This window comes from Heterodontus francisci, chromosome 23 (genome assembly GCF_036365525.1).
Source record: "Heterodontus francisci isolate sHetFra1 chromosome 23, sHetFra1.hap1, whole genome shotgun sequence".
Lineage (NCBI taxonomy): Eukaryota > Metazoa > Chordata > Chondrichthyes > Heterodontiformes > Heterodontidae > Heterodontus > Heterodontus francisci.
This window is the reverse complement of record NC_090393.1, coordinates 70,271,343-70,290,367: the sequence shown is the minus strand read 5'-3', so window position 1 is coordinate 70,290,367 and position 19,025 is coordinate 70,271,343. Positions and strand designations below refer to the sequence as shown.

General features: G+C 43.4%; 1 protein-coding gene across 1 annotated transcript in view; it reads left to right on the top strand.

Annotated features, from left to right (window-relative positions):
* Nucleotides 1-14,899, top strand: part of mycbp (MYC binding protein) — a 92,015-nt gene extending 77,116 nt beyond the window's left edge. Inside the window, exons 4-5 of the mRNA XM_068055515.1 lie at nucleotides 76-205; nucleotides 13,918-14,899. Of these exons, the coding sequence (XP_067911616.1) occupies nucleotides 76-205; nucleotides 13,918-13,962 (175 nt within the window). The 3' untranslated portion in view covers nucleotides 13,963-14,899. The remainder of the gene's footprint in view (nucleotides 1-75; nucleotides 206-13,917) is intronic.
* Nucleotides 14,900-19,025: the final 4,126 nt, after the last annotated feature.

The window sequence follows — 19,025 nt, the reverse complement described above, 5'->3', positions numbered from 1 at the left end:
TGTAATTAGCACTGTGGTGTGACAATCCCACTGTATTAAGAGGTGCTTTGTTTCTTTCCTTAATATATGTATTAGTTTCTTGAAACAGCATTTGGGAACAGTGGGCCCTGAGACTGCAGATGTGGAAACACTACGACTTGAAGTGACAGAACTGAGGCAGAAATATGAGCTGCTGCTGGAGGAAAATAAGGAATTAAAGGCTAAGGTAATACATCATGCTGTGCTGTATGCTGAGTAATGAATACCATCTCTCAACGTCAATGGGATAGTTCATCATAACAACATAATATAAGAAATAGGAGTAGGCCATTCGACCCTCTTGAGCCTGCTCCGCCATTCAATAAGATCATGGCTGATCTGATCGTGGCCTTACTCCACTTTCCTGCCTGCCCTTCATAACTCTTGACTCCTTTTATAGATCAGAAATCTGCCTTGACCTACTGCTGTCTGGGGAAGAGAATTCCAAAGATTAAGACCCCTCTGAGAGAAGAAATTCTTCCTCATCTCAATCTTAAAAGGGAGACCCCTTATTTTGAAACTGTTCTGCCTCACGTATAGGTCCAACCTGCTCGACCTTTCTTCATAAGATAACCCCTTCATCCCAGGAATCAGCCTATTGAACCTTCTCTCAAATGCCTCCAATGCAAGTATATCCCTCCTTAAGTAAGGAGACCAAAACTGTACACAGTACTCAAGGTGCAGTCTCATCAGTACCCTGTACAGTTGTAGCAAGACTTCCCTACTTTCATACTCTTATCCCCCTTGCAATAAAGGCCAACATTCCATTTGCCTTCCTAATTATTTGCTATACCTGCATGCTAACTTTTTGTGATTCATGTAGAAGGACACCCAGATCCCTCTGTACCACAGCATTCTGCAGTCTCTCTCCATGTAAATAATCTGCTTTTCTATTCAAAGAACAGTACAGCACAGGAACAGGCCATTCGGCCCTCCAAGCCTGCGCCAAAGTGGACAACCTCATCTTCCCACATTATACTAAATCTGCCAAATGTTTGCCCACTCACTTAACCTATGTATATCCCTTTGCAGACACTGTCCTCCTCACAACTTGCTTTCCTACCTATCTTGGTGCCATCTGTAAATTTGGCTGAATATGCTCGGTACCTTCATTAATATAGATCATAAGTAGTTGATGCCCCTGCACTGATCTCTCTGGCACTCCACTAGTTATTTTGCCAACCTGAAAATGCTCCATTTATCCTGACTTTCTCTTTCTTGTTAGTTAGCCAATCCTCTATCCAAGCTAATATATCACTTCTAACACCATGAGCTCTTATCCTGTGTAGTAACCTTTTCTGTGACACCTTTTATCGAATGTCTTTTGGAAATCCAAATAAACTGACTACATCTACGGGTTCCCTTTTATCCACCCTACTTGTTACATCCTCAAGAACTCTATTAAATTTGTCAAACACTATTTCCCTTTCATAGCCATTTTGACTCTGCCTGATTGCATTATGATTTCTTCCTTCATAATGGATTGTAGCATTTCCCAATGACAGATGTTGGGCTAACTGGCCTATAGTTTCCATCTTTTTGTAACCCACCCCGACCCCCCCCCCCCATTTCCTCCCACCCCGACCCCCCCCCCCCCCATTTCCTCCCCCAGCCTTCTTGAATAGAGGTGTTATATTTGCGGTTTTCCAATCCACTGACATCTACCCGGCAATGTGGAAAATTGCCCAGGTATGTCCTGTTCACAAAAGCAGTACAAATCCAACCTGCCAATTACCACCTTATCACTCTACTCTCGATCATCAGCAAAGTGATGGAAGGGGTCGTCGACAGCGTGATCAAGTGACACTTGCTCAGCAATAACCTGCTCACTGATGCTCAGTTTGGGTTCTGCCAGGGCCACTCAGTACCTGAACTCATTACAGTCTGAACTCCAGAGCCCTTGACATCAAGGCAGCATTTGATCGAGTATGGCATTAAGGAGCCCTAGCAAAACTGGAGTCATTGGGAATAAGTAGCAAATAACATTCACGCCCACAAGTGTTAGGCAATGTATCTCAGACAAGGGAGAATCTAACCATCTCCCCCTGACATTCAAAGGCATTACCATCGCTGAAACCCTCACTATCAACATCAGCAAGCAATTAGCAGGCAAATGGTATGTTGGCCTTTATTACAAGAGGATTTGAGTACATAAGTAAAGAAGTCTAACTGCAATTAAATAAAGCTTTGGTGAAATTGCAGCTGGAGTATTGTGTGCAGTTTTGGTCTCCTTACCGAAGGAAAGATAGACTTGCCATAGAGGGAGTGCAATGAAGGTTCATCAAACTAATTCCTCGGATGGAGGAAAGATTTAATAGACTGGGCCTTTATTCTCAGGGGTTTAGAAGAATGACAGGTGATCTCATTCAAACATACAAAATTCTTACAGGGTTCAACAGGATACATATAGGAAGGATGTTTCCCCTGGCTGGGGAGTCTAGAACCAGAGGACACAGTGTCAGAATAAGGGGCAGGCCATTTAGGACTGAGATGAGGAGGAATTTCTTCCCTCAAGGTGGTGAATCAAATATGGAAACATAGAAAATAGGAGCAGGAGTAGGCCATTCGGCCCGTCTGGCCTGCTCCACCACTCAAAGAAGATCATGGCTGATCGTCTAATTAAGTACCCTGTTCCCACTTTCTCCTCATATTCCTTGATCCCTCTGTCATTAAGAAATATATCTATCGCCTTCTTGAATGTATTTAATGACTTGGCCTCCACTGCCTTCTGTGGTAGAGAATTCCACAGGTTCATCACCCTCTGAGTGAAGAAATTTCTCCTCATCTCAGTTCTAAATGGCATACCCCGTATCCAGAGACTGTGACACCTGGTTCTGGACTCCCCAGCCATCGGGAACATCCTCCATGCATCTAGCCTGTCTAGTCCTGTTAGGATGTTATAGGTTTCTATGAGATCCCCTCTCATTCTTCTAAACTCTAGTGAATATAGGCCTTGTTGACCCAATCTCTCCTCATACATCAATCCTGCCATCCCAGGAATCAGTCTAGTAAATCATCTTTGCACTCCCTCCATGGCAAGAACATCCTTCCTCAGATAAAGAGACCAAAACTGCACACAATACTCCAGATGTGGTTTCACCAAGGCCCTGTATAACTGCAGTAAGACATCCTTGCTCCTGTACTCAAATCCTCCTGCATTGAAGGCCAACATACCATTTGTCTTCCTAATTGCGTGCTACACCTGAATGCTTGCTTTCAGTGACTGGTGTATAAGGACACCCAGGTCTCGTTGCACCTCCCCCTTTCCCAATCTATCGCCATTCAGATAATCTGCCATTCTGTTTTTACAACCAAAGTGGATAACCTCACATTTATCTATGTTATACTGCATCTGCCATGCATTTGCCCACTCATCCAACTTGTCCAAATCACATTGGAGCCTCCTTGCATCCTCCTCACAGCTCACATTCCCCCCCAGCTTTATGTCGTCTGCAAACTTGGAAATGTTACATTTAGTTCCCCCACCCAAGTCATTAATATATATTGTGAATAGCTGGGGCCCAAGCATTGATTCCTGCAGTACCCCACTAGACACTGCCTGTCACCCGGAAAAAGACCTGTTTATTCCTACTCTCTCTTTCCTGTCTGTCAACCAATTTTCAATCCATGCCAGTATATTACCCCCAATCCCATGTGCTTTAATTTTGCACACTAACCTCTTATGTGGGACCTTATGCGGGCAGCACAGTGGCTAGCACCGCAGCTTCACAGCTCCAGCGACCCAGGTTCAGTTCTGGGTACTGTCTGTGCGGAGTTTGCAAGTTCTCCCTGTGACTGCGTGGGTTTCCGCTGGGTGCTCCAGTTTCCTCCCACAGCCAAAGACTTGCAGGTTGATAGGTAAATAGGCCATTGTAAATTGCCCCTAGTATAGGTAGGTGGTTGGAGAATTGAGGGAAGGTGGGGATGTGGTAGGGAATATGGGATTAATGTAGGATTAGTATAAATGGGTGGTTGGTTGGCACAAAATAGGTTGGCCAAAGGGTCTGTTTCAGTGCTGTCTCTTTCTATGACCTTATCCAAAAGCCTTCTGAAAATCCAAATACACCACATCCACTGGTCTCCCTTATCTATTCTACTAGTTACATCCTCAATAAACTCAAGTAGATTTGTTAAGCATGATTTCCCTTTCGTAAACCCATGCTGACTTTGTCCAATCCCGTTTATGCTTTCCAGGTGTTCTGCTATCACATCCTTTATAATAGACTCTAGCATTTTCCCCACTACTGATGTAAGGCTAACTGGTCTGTAATTCCCTGTTTTTTCTCTCCCTCCTTTTTTAAATAGTGGGGTTACATTTGCCACCCTCCAATCTGTAGGAAATGTTCGAGTCTATAGAATTTTGGAAGATGACCACCAATGCATCCACTATTTCCAGGGCCACTTCCTTAAGTACTCTGGGATGTAGATTATCAGGCCCTGTGGATTTGTCAGCCTTCAATCTAATCAATTTCCCTACTAATACTGATTTCCTTCAGTTCCTGCTTCTCACTAGACCCTTGGTTCCCCAACATTTCTGGGGTGTTATTTGTGTCCTCCTTTGTTAAGACAGAACCAAACTATGTGTTCAATTGTTCTGCCATTTTTTTGTTCCCCATTATCATTTCCTCTGTTTCTGACTGTAGGGGACTTACATTTGTCTTCACTAATCTTTTTCTCTTCACATATTTATAGAAGCCTTTACAGTCAGTTTTTATGTTCCCTGCAAGTTTACACTCATACTGTATTTACCCCCACTTAATCAATCTCTTTGTCCTCCTTTGCTGAATTCTAAACTGCTCCCAATCCTCAGACTTGTTGCTTTTTCTGGAAATTTTATATGCCTCCTCTTTGGATCTAATACTATCCCTAATTTCTTTTGTAAGTCACAGTTGAGCCACCTTTCCAGTTTTATTTATGCGCCAGACAGGAATGAACAATTGTTGTCATTCATGCACACGTTCTTGAAATATTATCCATTGCCTTTGCACCGTCAACCTTTTTAGTAAAGTCCCCCAATCTACCACGGCCAACTCGCGCCGCATACCTTCGTAGTTTCCTTTATTTAGATTCAGGATCCTAGTTTCGGATTCAACTACTTCACTCTCCATCTTAATGAAGAATTCTATCATGTTATTGTCGCTCCTCCCCAAGGGGCCCTGCACAACAAGATTGTTAATTAATCCTTTCTCATTGCACAATACCCAGTCTCGGATAGCCTGTTCTCCAGTTGGTTCCTCAAACTATTGGTCTAAAAAAACCATCACGTACACACTCCAGGAAATCCTCCTTCACAGAATTATTGCTAATTTGGTTCAACCAATCTATATGTAGATTAAAGTCACCCATAGTTACAATTGTACCCTTATTGCATGCGTCTCTAATTTACTGTTTAATGCCATCCCCACTACTGTTTGGAGGCCTTTATATAACAACCGCCACCAACGTTTTCTGCCCCTTGGTGTTTCTTAGCTCCACCCATACAGATTCCACATCATGATTTTTCGAGCCAATATCCTTCCTCACTTTGCATTGATTTCCTCATCTACTAACAACGCTACCCTACCTCCTTTCCATTTTTGTCTGTCCTTCCTAAATACTGAATACCCCTGGATGTTCAGTTCCCATCCTTGGTCACTCTGCATCCATGTCTCCATAATCGCAATTATATCATAACGTTTATATCTATTTGCGCTATTAATTCATCTACCTTATTGTGAATGCTCCGCGCATTAAGACACAATGCCTTTAGACGTGTCTTTTTAACATTGTTAGTCATCTTAGCTTTATTTTGCACTATGGCCCCATTTGTGTCTCGCCCTTGTTTCCTCTGCCTTCCACTTTTGCTTCTTACCTTTCTGTCTTTCATTTCTATCTTATTTCCCCCTCCTTTGTCTCCCTGCTCAGATTCCCATCCCCCTGCCATTCTAGTTTAAACCCTCCCCAACAGCACTATCAAACCAGCCCCCCCCCCCCCCCACCCCCACAACCCCTGCCCCGAGGAAATTGGTCCCGGTCCTGCCTAGATACAACCTGCCCAGCTTGTACTGGTCCCACATTCCCCAGAACCGGTCCCAATGTCCCAGGAATTTGAATCCCTCCCCCCTACACCATTTTTCCAGCCACGTATTCATCTGATATATCCTGCTAGTTCTGCTTTGGCTAGCACGTGGCACTGGTAGTAATCCTGAGATTACTACCTTTGAGATCCTACTTTGTAATTTACGTCCTACCTCCCCATATTCAGACTCATCCCTTTTATTACCTATGTCGTTGGTACCGATATGTACCATGACAACTGGCTGCTCGCCCTCCCCCCTCAGAATTCCCTGCAGCTGCTCAGACATCCTTGACCCTTGCACCAGGTAGGCAACATATCATCCTGGAGTCTCTTTTGCAGCCGCAGAAACGCCTGTCTGTTCCCCTTACAATTGAATCCCCTATCACTATAGCCCTGCCACTCTTCTTCCTGCCCTCCTGTGCAGCAGAGCCACCCATGGTGCCATGAGCTTGGCTCTTGCTGCTTTCCCCTGAGCCATCTCCCCCAACAATATCCAAAATATCTGTTAGAGAGCTGGATGGCTACAGGGGACTCCTGCACTACCTGCCTTCCTCTACTCTGCCTGGTGGTCACCCATTCCCTTCCTACCTTTGCAGCATTTGCCTGCAGTGTGACCACCTCGCTAAACATGCTATTCACGACGATCTCAGCATTGTGGATGCTCCATAGTGAATCCACCTGCAGCCCCAGCTCCATAATGTGGGTAGCCAGTAGCTGCCAATGGATATACTTCCTGCACACATGGTCGTCAGAGACACTGGAAGCGTCCCTGATTTCCCTTCTTACAGTGCTCCCCCGGCTGAAAAATTATTTGAGGTAAGAGTTGTAAAGGGATAGTCCTGGGATACAGTGACATTTTTCTGTTTAGGCATCAAACACTTGAGCCGCACTTTTCACAAACATTTTCTGTGAAAAATAACCATCCAGATTGAAATGGAGGGAAAAGTGCAATTTGCATTGATCATTTAGAACAAAGGCAACAAAACCTTTGCACTTCATAGGTATACGTACATAACCTTTATGAATATTTTATCAGGTTGGCGGGTAACTACATACAGGGCTCGACAGGGTAGATGCAGGAAGGATGTTCCCGATGGTGGGGAAGTCCAGAACCAGGGGTCATAGTCTAAGGATACAGGGTAAACCTTTCAGGACTGAGATGAGGAGAAATTTCTTCACCCAGAGAGTGGTGAGCCTGTGGAATTCACTACCACAGAAAGCAGTTGAGGCCAAAATATTGTATGTTTTCAAGAAGGAGTTAGATATAGCTCTTGGGTGAAATGGATTAAACGATATGGGGGGAAAGCGGGAACAGGTTACTGAGTTGGATGATCAGCCATGATCACAATGAATGGTGGAGAAGGGCCGAGTGGCCTACTTCTGCTATTTTTCTATGTTTCTATGTTTTTCCCACATAGTGCAGGAGTATATCACAGGTGTGAGATCTCCTGCCATGACTTACCTTTAGATTACTTCATTACTTCCTTTAATTAAAAAATACTAATTATGCTCGGGGCCTTGTTCTACTCCAAACACTACCCACTACATTCTAAAGTCCTTACCTTTACTTTTGAAGCTGATGGACTGCAGTAGTATAAATAGTAGAAAAACTCACCTGAACCTACTTAACAGTCAGCTGCTTCCCTGCGCACTGCTTCCACACGCAACTCACAGCCTCCTTGGAATTCTCTGCCCCAGAGGCCTGTGGAAGCTCAGTCCTTGAGTATGTTCAAGACTGAGATTGATAGATTTCTACATGTTAAAATCATCGAGGGATCCAGGGATAGTGCAGGAAAATGGTGTTGAAGTAGAAGATCAGCCATGATCTCATTGAATGGAGGAGCAAGCTCGAAGGGCTGAACATATTTCTTATATTCTTACAGGGCCATGGCCCAAGAGCTGGAAATTGGATTTTGACTGCATAGCTCTTCATCAGCCAGCACAGACACAATGGGCCAAATGGCCTCCTTGTGTGCTGTAAATTTCTATGATTCCATATCCCCTACCTTTGACTGAAGATTTCCTTTTGGGCCCTTAATAGGCATAGCTTCTCCCAAGCAAAACACTTATGCTTTAGATATTTACAAATGCTTCAGTGTTCCATTTGATGTTGCCTGATCTCAAAATCTCTTTGCATTCTGTATTAACTTTTTCAATTCCCTGCTATACTTTTCTGGTTTTTAACTCAATCTTGCTCCTGACATTTATCATTAGCCTCCTTTTTCTGTTTTATTTTAACTTTCATTTCCTTTGTCATCCAGGGTCCATTAGCTCTACCTTTTCCCTTCAAAGGAATATGCCTAGTTTGTACCTGAACTATCTTTTCCCTGAATTCCCGCCATTGCTCCATTACTCTTTATCCTGTAATTTTCCGTGTTTTACCTGTGTTACGTCCCTTCTTAAATCACTGAAATTAGTTCTTTCCCCAGATGAACATTTTTTACCTTTTGATATTTTTTGATCTCATTCCACAATTACTTGATTTACCAGAATGGTTCCAGACTTTAGCTGCAAGGTTAGGTTGGAGAAGCTGGGGTTCTGCTTGGAGCAAAGGAGATTGAGGGGAGATTTGATTGAGGTGTACAAGAATTTGACAGGCTTAGATAGGGTAGACGAAGAAAAGATGTTCCCATTAAAGCCTAGCTACTCGACCCGAACCCGACCAAACCCGACTACATGTGTCGGGCTTGGGTCGGGTCAGGCTGGACTGTACTGTTTAGCTTTGGCAGTCTTGGTGCCACTTGTCATGTCCGCTTGTGTGAAAACCCCAATATAGATACATATTATGTATTAAAACTTAAGTGTGACATTTTATAAACCAAGCTTTGCACTGTTATGATTTTTTAAAAAATTAAATGTGGGAACACATGTTTTATTTTTACAGACTGGTTTTAAGTCTGGAAATTTTTGTGAATTGCATTTCTAAGGCAATTGTATTTAAAATGACTTTACTTTAGAGTATGAAATTCAATAACACAAATTAGAGGCTGCCGTCTCTGCCCAAAGGAAACCCAGGAGTTAATTAGTTTAGTTTAGAGATACAGCACTGAAACAGGCCCTTCGGCCCACCGAGTCTGTGCCGACCATCAACCACCCATTCATACTAATCCTACACTAATCCCATATTCCTACCACATCCCCACCTGTCCCTATATTTCCCTACCTATACTAGGGGCAATTTATAATGGCCAATTAACCTATCAACCTGCAAGTCTTTGGCATGTGGGAGGAAACCAGAGCACCCGGAGGAAACCCACACAGGCACAGGGAGAACTTGCAAACTCCACACTGGCAGTACCCAGAATTGAACCCGGGCCACTGGAGCTGTGAGGCTGCGGTGCTAACCACTGCGCCACTGTGATTGCAAGGTCCAATCATATTTCAGTTATAATGGCTGCCAAAATGGTCTGAAATTTACTGGATAATTTGAGTAACAGTCACGTGAGTTAAAATTAGCCTTTATCTCATTTTATACATAACACATGCTTAAAATATTATTTATGAACTTGTTTATTTTAACATTGCAAGTACAGACCTGGAAAAATAGCTCTAGTGCCCTGCCCAGACCAACCTGGTTGTAAGCATGTTGATGATTTGTCTTAACTTCTTAAAAAAAAATTTCAAGAATTAGATCTACCCAGTTATTGAAAGAGGACAAAAAAAAATTAATCTACTACGGAATTCCATGATGCGGTTGTTTATGTCGAAAGTCATGTTGTAGCTGTTGTGTGATGTACATCAGGAAAGCTGCCACATTATGATTAAAAGCGAGTGCCATTGACCACACCAATGGATTGTGGACAAAATCCACAAGGAATTATGAGATAAGCCAAAACACAGGATCCAACTTGCATAATTCTCATTACTGAGTGGGTGAGAGACTAACTTATACTCAGGTTATCTCAGTTTTGATAATCCAGTGTTTCAAATGCAAATATTAAAAATGAGAATGGATAGAACCAATATTTATTGTATCTAGTCTTGACATTAATTGGCCTTTCTCGAATTTCACATTCAAGTTCGATATCAAATTAAGTTAAACATTTTTTAAAATACTCCTATTTCCTCCCCTCACCCCCAACACTTTGCCAATTATTTGAAATCTGTGTCCTCCGACTATTTACTCTTGCCAGTGGAAACAGTAAATAAAGAGAAACTGTCAAAACCCATCATAATTTTGAAAATCTGTATTAAAACTCCCCTTAAGTTTCTCTTATCTAAACACTGCAGGTCTGGCAGCATCTGTGGAGAGAAAAACAGAGTTAAAGTTTCAGGTCTGTGATCTTTCATCAGAACACAGGAAAGGGACATGAAAGCTAAGATAGACTTGAAAAATGGATCTTTCCTCACTGGAGCAGAGACAGTTAAAGATTATTGAAACTTATGCATGGTTTTGGAAGGTTAAACAGTGGATTGTTTCCACTGTTTGATGAAGGAAAAGAAAGACTTGCATTTATATAGCACCTTTCATGACCACAGGATGTCCCAAAGCGTTTTACAGTCAATGAAGTACTTTTGAATTGTTACTGTTGTAAATGCAATAGCACACAGCAAGCTGCCACAAACAGCAATGTGAGAATGACCAGATAATTTATTTTTAGTGTTATTGATTGAGTGATAAATATTGGCCACCAGGACAACCCTCCTGCTCCTCTTCGAAATAGTGCTATGGGATCTTTGTGTCCACCTGAGGAAGCAGGGTCTTGGTTTAACCTATCTTCTGAAAGACAGCACACTGCACTGGAGTGTCAGCCTTGACTTTTGTGCTCAAGTATCTGGACTGGGACCAGAACACACGACATTCTGGCTCCGAGGCGAGAGTGCTACCAACTGAGCCACAGCTGACGAACCTAAATGTCAGTTGTAAGGGATTACTTTAACAAAACGAATGAAGTGCCAGCATTGAGCTTTCCGAAATTATATTGGACTGCTGAAGTGAAACATCTTCTGGAGCACTTTGCCTTATAAGAGCACCATCTCTCATGTGAGCAAGCTTGTTTTCTTTCCCATATCAAGTCCTTTTCAAGTGTCCTGAAAGTGGTTGACAGATTTGTATCACTGATTGTGGCAAAGAATTGTGTGTTCCAACAACTCTTCATGGAAAGACAATCCTTTGAAGATTTCTTCTCACTCGGTGACCATTTTAAATTGACCTCTCTTCATTACTGCCCAAAGGAAATAGACTTTCCCTATTCGCTCTTATCAAATCTCCTGTTTTTAAAAGCTTCCATTATGTGATCTCTAGTATCCCAATTCTCTCCTCCATATTGAAGTTCTCATTCTCTTCACTCTCCATGGCGTTAATGCCCTTCCCAAGATTGGGGGAGCCAAAAAATAAAGACGAAAGGTCACCGACCTGAAATGTTAACTCCTCTTCTCTCTCAACAGATGCTGCCAGACCTGCTGAGTATTTCCAGCACTTACTGTTTTTATTAGTAAGATGCACTGTCAGGTCTACATGTTTGCTGATGGCACCTCACCACCACTTCACCTCCACTATCTCTGCATTGTCAGAGAGCTTGCGGAACACCCAGTCTTGGCTGAGCTGCAATTTCTTCCATTAAATATTGGGAAGACCAAAGCCACTGACTTTGGCCCATCCACCAACTCTGTTCGCACCAACACGATCCATCTCCCTGGCCGCTCTCAGGCTGAACCAGACTGTTTGCAATCTCAGCATCCTATTTGACGCTGAGTTAACTTATCCAACACCATATCCTTTCCTCCTTAAGACCACCAATTTCCACCTCAATAACATTGCCCAATCTCCACCCCTGCCTCAACTCATCTGCTGAAACTCTCACCCATGCTTTTAGTCAGTCATAGTCGTACAGCACAGAAACAGGCCCTGCGTCCATGCCGACCATAATGCCGATCCACACTAATCCCATCTGCCTGCATTAAGTCCATATCCCTCTATGCCTTGCTCATTCAAGTACCTGTCCAGATGCCTCTTAAATGTCGCTACTGTTCCGCCTCCACCACCTCCTCAGGCAGCTCATTCCAAATACCCACTATTCTTTGTGTGAAAAATTTACCCCTTTGATGCTCTTTAAACCTCCTCCCTCTCACCTTAAATCTATGCCCTCTACTTTTAGTCACCCCTACCATGGGAAACAGACTCTGGCTATATACCCTATCTATGCCTCTCATAATTTTATATACCTCTATCATGTCCCCTCTCAGCCTCCTTCGCTCCAGGGAAAACAGACCCAGCCTATCCAATCTCTCTTTATAACTCAAGCCCTCCAAACCAGGCAACATCCTTGTGAATCTTTTCTGCACCCTCTCTCGCTTAATCACATCTTTCCTGTAGTGCGGCGACCGGAACTGCACACAGTACTCCAAATGCGGCCTAACCAACGTTATGTACAACTGTAACATGACGTCCCAACTCTTGTACTCAGTGCCTCAGTCGATGAAAGCAAGCATGCCATACGCCTTCTTCACCACCCTGTCTACCTGTGTTGCCACTTTCAGGGAACTATGTACTTGCACCCCAAGGTGTCTCTGCTCAACAACACTCCCCACGGCCCTGCCAGTCACTGTATATGTCCTGCCCTGATTTAACTTCCCAAAATGCATTTGACTATTCCAATTCTCTCCTGGCCACCCTTCCACTGTTTCACCCTCCCTAAACTTGAACTCATCAAAAACTCTGCTATCCATATCATAACTCTCAAAGTCCAGCTCACCCATCACCTTTGTGCTCGCTGACATTGGCTACTGGTCCAACAATGTCTCTCTTTTAAAGTTCTCTCATTCGTGTTCAAATCCGTCCATGGCCTCAACCCTCCCTATTTCTATAACTTCTGCTATCCTTATAACTCCACACAAACTCATCTCTGGAGAGAGGGTGGGCCAGTGTGATCAGTTTTGAATTGATGCAGGTTTCTGAGGGAGTGTGGGGCAGTGGATTGTGTTTGGAATGATATAGGTCAATGGGGGGAGAGTGCAGTGTGGATTGTGTTTTGAATTGATACAAGATTATGGGGATAGAGTGGGGCAGTAGGATTAGTTTAGGATTTCTCTGGTAAAGAGTTGCCACAGAGACAATGGACTGAATTCTAAGACTGTCCCCAGTCTTGTTCTATCATAATTATTAGGCCCATCTCAAGAAAGAGCAGAGGACTGTGTAGAACCACAAATATCCTTTTTAAGTTGTAAGGGGTTGCAGTGGTGAAGCAGTTGCATACTATGGCAGTGACTGATGCACAGCACACCTTTAACATGAAACACTGATTCAAGGGGAAACTGATTCACCTCAGAGTCTCCAATCCAAACTCATAAAATGCAGGTGGAGTTTTAAATTTTTTTGTGTCTGTTTAGGCCTAGTTACCTGGTGAATGGCCATCGGTGCTTTATGGACCTGGCTAGCTCCAGTGTCAGGTGACACAATTCCAGTCTCTTATGCCAGCATGCCATCTAGGAGGCAACTCAATATGAATTAAATTTTGAAGAGATTTAATTTCAGGGATGAGTTGCCAGCAACCAATGGTAACTGTGCATTTTCAGTTTTTTTTCCTTTCTCCTTGCCCAAAATTTTGCCAGGTGGTCACTGTAAAAACTTTCGAAAGATTGCATTCAAGTTCTTTAGAGCAGAGTCTACATTGAATTATGTGTTCAGTTTTAAAATCCCTGTTTTTATTAGTGTATTTTTTTAAATTGTTACTCTCACTTAAAAAGAAAAGTTTGCCTGAACTGCAAAAATCTGGTTTACTGAGAGCAATGCAGAGTTTGCAAGTACATCTGTGGGTAAAGTGGTGATATGTTTTTGAGGCAGAAATCAGCTGGGACATTTATATTACTGAAAGGTAAAATATTCAATCTGTTGTCCACAGCTTGCACAGTTCGAATCCCCAAAAGAGGAAGGGCAACCGGAATAATAAATCAAGACTTTCCACAGCATCAGAAGAATGCATGAAAGGGATCTGAGAAATCACCTGAAAAATTGTACTGAGTTTGGAGAATTGACACCTATTCTGGGGAAGAAAATGGTTTGAAATGCAGCCAGTCTTTTAGGTCACACATGCCAAATGAATTGCCACTTCCAGCTGACTACACTGCAGTGATGCCATTGCTGTCTGCTTCCACAGAGAAGTCTTTGGAATTAGATACTGTAGCAAGATAAAGCAATTGCATTTAACTTAAGTCTTTGCACCAATAAATTCTGTGCAAGATTCCAAAACGGCCATTAAATCCAATATATTGCACATGTTCAACAGCCATTGATGGAACAGTCTTAAATTTTGTGTTAATATTGGCATGAAGTCACCAGAGACCTGAGAAGCATTTAACATAACTGTATTTGAGCAAATAAGTTTCTTAAACACTCATTTTGTACTGTGGGGGAGAGCTGTACTGAGCATGTTAAGAAACTTCCTTTGCCATATGTTTCCTATTAGATTGGGCACAGGGGAGGGATAAGCCAGGTGTTAACAACTTCAAGTAGCATTTGGCCAATAGATTCTGGCACAGCACTTCACAAGCCACACTGAAAAAGTGTCGTCATTGTTTGGGACTTGATAGCATTCAAGTCAATATATGGGCTTCTGTGTTGGATGGTTTCCTGTCATCGTGCTAGTAGTCTAGAAAAAGCTAATGGTGGCTACAAGGCAACCAGTGACCTGTACACACTATAGTATCAGTGGATGCCTTGGAGCAGCAGGTCAGGAGTAGTCTTGCTGACAAACTGCAGCATTAGTCTGACTGAAAACAGACCTTATTGGCTCATTTATTTCACATTCTATGGTTATTTCTAGTTGTAAAGGAGTTCAATTTTCCCTTTTTTGTATTTACTTAATAAATTTTCTTTGCACATCATTGGTGTGTTTATTCATAAACACACCATAGTGAACAAAAGAAGCAGATTCTTGTTCCAAGAGCCAATCTCTTACAAAACAGCTTGTGACATTTACACCAGTAATGGAAATTATAGCATACAAGGAGCCCATTCTGCCTCAAGTCATGTGCTGGTGCCAGCCCTTCAATTGCAGCTGTGTCTAAATCTGTATCTCTGTCCTTTCCACATATTTTATATTGTGAACTTAAATGACTTCTTTTGTCCCTGCTCTCCCCTTTTGGCTCCCGTCCCTATTCTCCCCTCTCGGTTTCTGTCACTCCTTTCCTGTCACTCCTTTCCTGTCCCCCTCGACACCCATCCCTCTCCTCCCCTCTTGACTCGCTTCTATTTCCTGGTCTTTTTTCCTGTTGGCTTTCCTCTTTGCTCCCTTTTCTGTTCTTCTGCCTTTCCACTCTGTTCTCCTCTTTCTGTTTTCCCCTCTCTTTCCATCAGTGTTTCCTCTAATTTAATAATCTGGGACAAAATTAAGAGTCACTTGGAACAAGTGTGGATTAGTTAAGGAAAGATGGTATGGATTTGTTAAAGGCAAGTCATGTTTACCGAACCCAGTTGAGTTTTTCAATGAGGTAATGGAGAGGTTTGATGAGGGTAATGCAGTTGATGTGGTGTACATGGGCTTCCAAAAGGCATTTGATAAAGTGCTACTTAATAAACTTGTCAGTTAAGTTGAAGCCCTTGGAATAAAAGGGACAATAGCAGTATGGATACAAAGTTGGCTGAGTGACAGGAAACAGAGTGGTGGTGAACAGGTTTTTTTTTGGACTGGAGGAAGTTATATATTGAGGTTCCCCAGGGGTCAGTACTGGGATCACTGCTTTTCTTAATCTATATTAATGACCTAGACTTGGGTGTATAGGGCACAATTTCAACATTTTCAGATGACACAAACTTTTGAAATACTGTGAACTGTGAGGTGGATAATAGATTTCAATAGGACATAAACAGACGGGTAGAATGGATGCATATGTGGAAGAATTATGGAGAGAAGTGTGAAGTAATAGGTTTTGGTAGGAACGAGGAGTGGCAATATAAAATAAAGGATACAGTTCGAATGGCGGATCAGGAACAAAACTGGGGGTATATGTGCACAAATCTTTGGAGGTAGCAGGGCAGGTTGAGAAAGTGGTTGAACAGGCATATGGGATCCTACGCTTCATAAATAGAGGCATAGCGTACAAAAGCAAGAAAGTTATGATGAACCTTTTGGCGTCAGCTGGACTATTGTGTCCAATTCTGGGCACTGAACTTTATTAGGAAGGATTTGAAGGCTTTAGAGAGGGTGCAGGAAAGATTTACGAAAATGAGTGATGAGGGACTTAGTTTAGTTTAGAGATACAGCACTGAAACAGGCCCTTCGGCCCACCGAGTCTGTGCCGACCATCAACCACCCATTTATACTAATCCTACACTAATCCCATATTCCTACCACATCCCCACCTGTCCCTATACTTCCCTACCTATACTAGGGGCAATTTATAATGGCCAATTTACCTACCAACCTGCAAGTCTTTTGGCTTGTGGGAGGAAACCGGAGCACCCGGAGAAAACCCACGCAGACACAGGGAGAACTTGCAAACTCCACACAGGCAGGACCCAGAATTGAACCCGGGTCGCTGGAGCTGTGAGGCTGCGGTGCTAACCACTGCGCCGCCCAAGTTATGTGGATAGATTGGAGAAGCTAGGGCTGTTTTTAGAAAAGAGAAGGTCGAGAAACGATCTGCTAGAGGTGTTCAAAATCACAGGTCTAGACAGAGTAGATAGAGACAACTGTTCTCGTTGGCGGAAGGGTCGAGAAACAGATGACACGATTTTAGGTGATTGGCAAAAGAACCACATGAGGAAAACCTTTTTTTAATGCAGCAATTGGTTAGGATCTGGAATGGACTGCCTGAGAATATAGTGGAGGCAGATTCAATCATGGCTTTCAAGAGAGAATTAGATAAGCACCTAAAGAGAGAGAATTTGTAGGGCTTTGGAAAAAGAGCAGAGGAGTGGGACTACCTGTTGCTGTTCTATAATTGTATGAATTTCTTTTCGCTGTGTGTGTCCCATTTGTTGCACTGTGCCATTCCTTTAAGATTTCTGCGCAGCCATGCATGTGCACATCTTGAAGGAAATGTTAAAATAAGAGCAAAATACTGCAGATGCTGGAACTCTGAAATGCGACCCTTTATCAGAACTGGCAAAAGTTAGAAATGTAGCAGTCTTTGAGAAAGTGAAAGGGTGGGGGAGGGCGGAGAAGAACAAGGAGGAAGGACTGTGATAAGACTGAGGGGAGAGATGAAAATGGAGCGCTAAATAGTTGCAACGAAAGACAAAGCGTGAGTCCAGAGAGAGTGCTAATGGCAGAATAGTGAACAGCTCTGTCCGAAGGCAAAAACAAACAAAATATGCTTAAGACTAGCACGTGGTTAAAAAATAAAATATATCTATATTTTTTATATATATAATATATGTAGTTGGCATGAAAAAAGACAGAGGCGCAAGGGGAGAGCCAATTGTGCAACAGCCCCGACAAACAAATTTCTCTGCAGCACCTGTGGAAGAGCCTGTCACTCCAGAATTGGCCTTTATAGCCACTCCAGGTGCTGCTTCACAAACCACTGACCACCTCCAGGCGCGTATCCATTGTCTCTCGAGATAAGGAGGCCCAAAAGAATATATTATATATATAAAAATAATAAAAAAATAATGGGGCTCATGGTCTGAAATTATTGACCTCAATGTTGAGTCCAGAAAGCTGTAGTGTGCCTAATCAGAAAATGAGGTGCTGTTCCTCGAGCTTGCATTGATGTTCACTGGAACACTGCAGCTGGCCGAGGACAGAAATGTGGGCATGGGACCAAGGTGGAAAATTAAAATAGCAAGCAACTGGAAGCTTGGGATCATGCTTGTGGACCGAGCGGAGGTGATCTTCAAAACTGTCAGCAAATCTGCATTTGGTCTCCCCGCGCACAGTGAGCAGCAAATACAGTATACTACATTGAAAAAAGTACAAGTAAATCGCTGCTTCACCTGAAAGGAGTGTTTGGGGCTTTGGATAGTGAGGAGAGAGGAGGTAAAAGGGGTAGGTATTACACTTCCTGTGATTGTATGGGAAGGTGTCGGGGATAATGGAGGAGTGGACCAGGGTGTCGCGGAAGCAACAGTCCCTTTGAAATGCTGACTGGAAGGGAGGTGAAGATGCTGGATGTGGCAGAAATGCCGAGGATGATCCTTTGGATGTGGAGGTTGGTGGGGTGGAAAGTGAGGACAAGGAGAACTTTGTCGCAGTTCTGGAAGGGAGGGGAAGGGGTGAGGACAGAAGTGCAGTAATTGGGCCAGATACGGTTGAGGGCCCTGTCAACCACAGTGTGCGGGAATCCTCGGTTGAGGAAAAAGGAAGATGTATCAGAAGCGCTGTTGTGGAAGGTTGCATTATCGGAACCGATGCATCAGAGACGGAGAAAGTGGGAGAATGGAATGGAGTTCTTACAGGAGGCTGGGTGTGAGGAAGTGTAGTCAAGGTTAGAGGCCTACTTTAGGTCGGGAAAACGAACCCGACCCGGCCCGAGTCCCTCCGCTGTTGCCCCAAACCTGACGGCCATCCGTTTACTTACCTCCCGACTTGGAACCTCCACGAAGCTGCTGCGCATGCGTGATAATGTCATAGTGATGTCACTCGCTCACTGCGCAGACTCAGTTTCGTCCTGGACTCCCAGCTCAGGTAAGTTTTTTTTTTTACTTTTAATACTTACCAGCAGAGCACTTACTGTGTGTGTCCGGCCTGGCCTGACTCAACTTGGACTCGGCCCGACCCGAGCCCGAAAGCCGGAGCCTGAAGATGGGCCCGACCCAACACATGTTGTCGGGTCCCCTCGGGTTCGGGTCGGGTAGCAGGCCTCTAGTCAAGGTAGCTGTGGGAGTCAGTGGGCTTATAATAAATACTAGTGGATAGACTATCCCCAGAGATGGAGTCAGAGAAGTCAAGGAAGGGAAGTGTCGGAGATGGAACATGTGAAGGTGAGAAGGGTGGAAATTGGAAGCAAAGTTGAAAACGTTTTCCAGCTCGGGGCCAGAGCAGGAAGCAGCACTGATACAGTCATC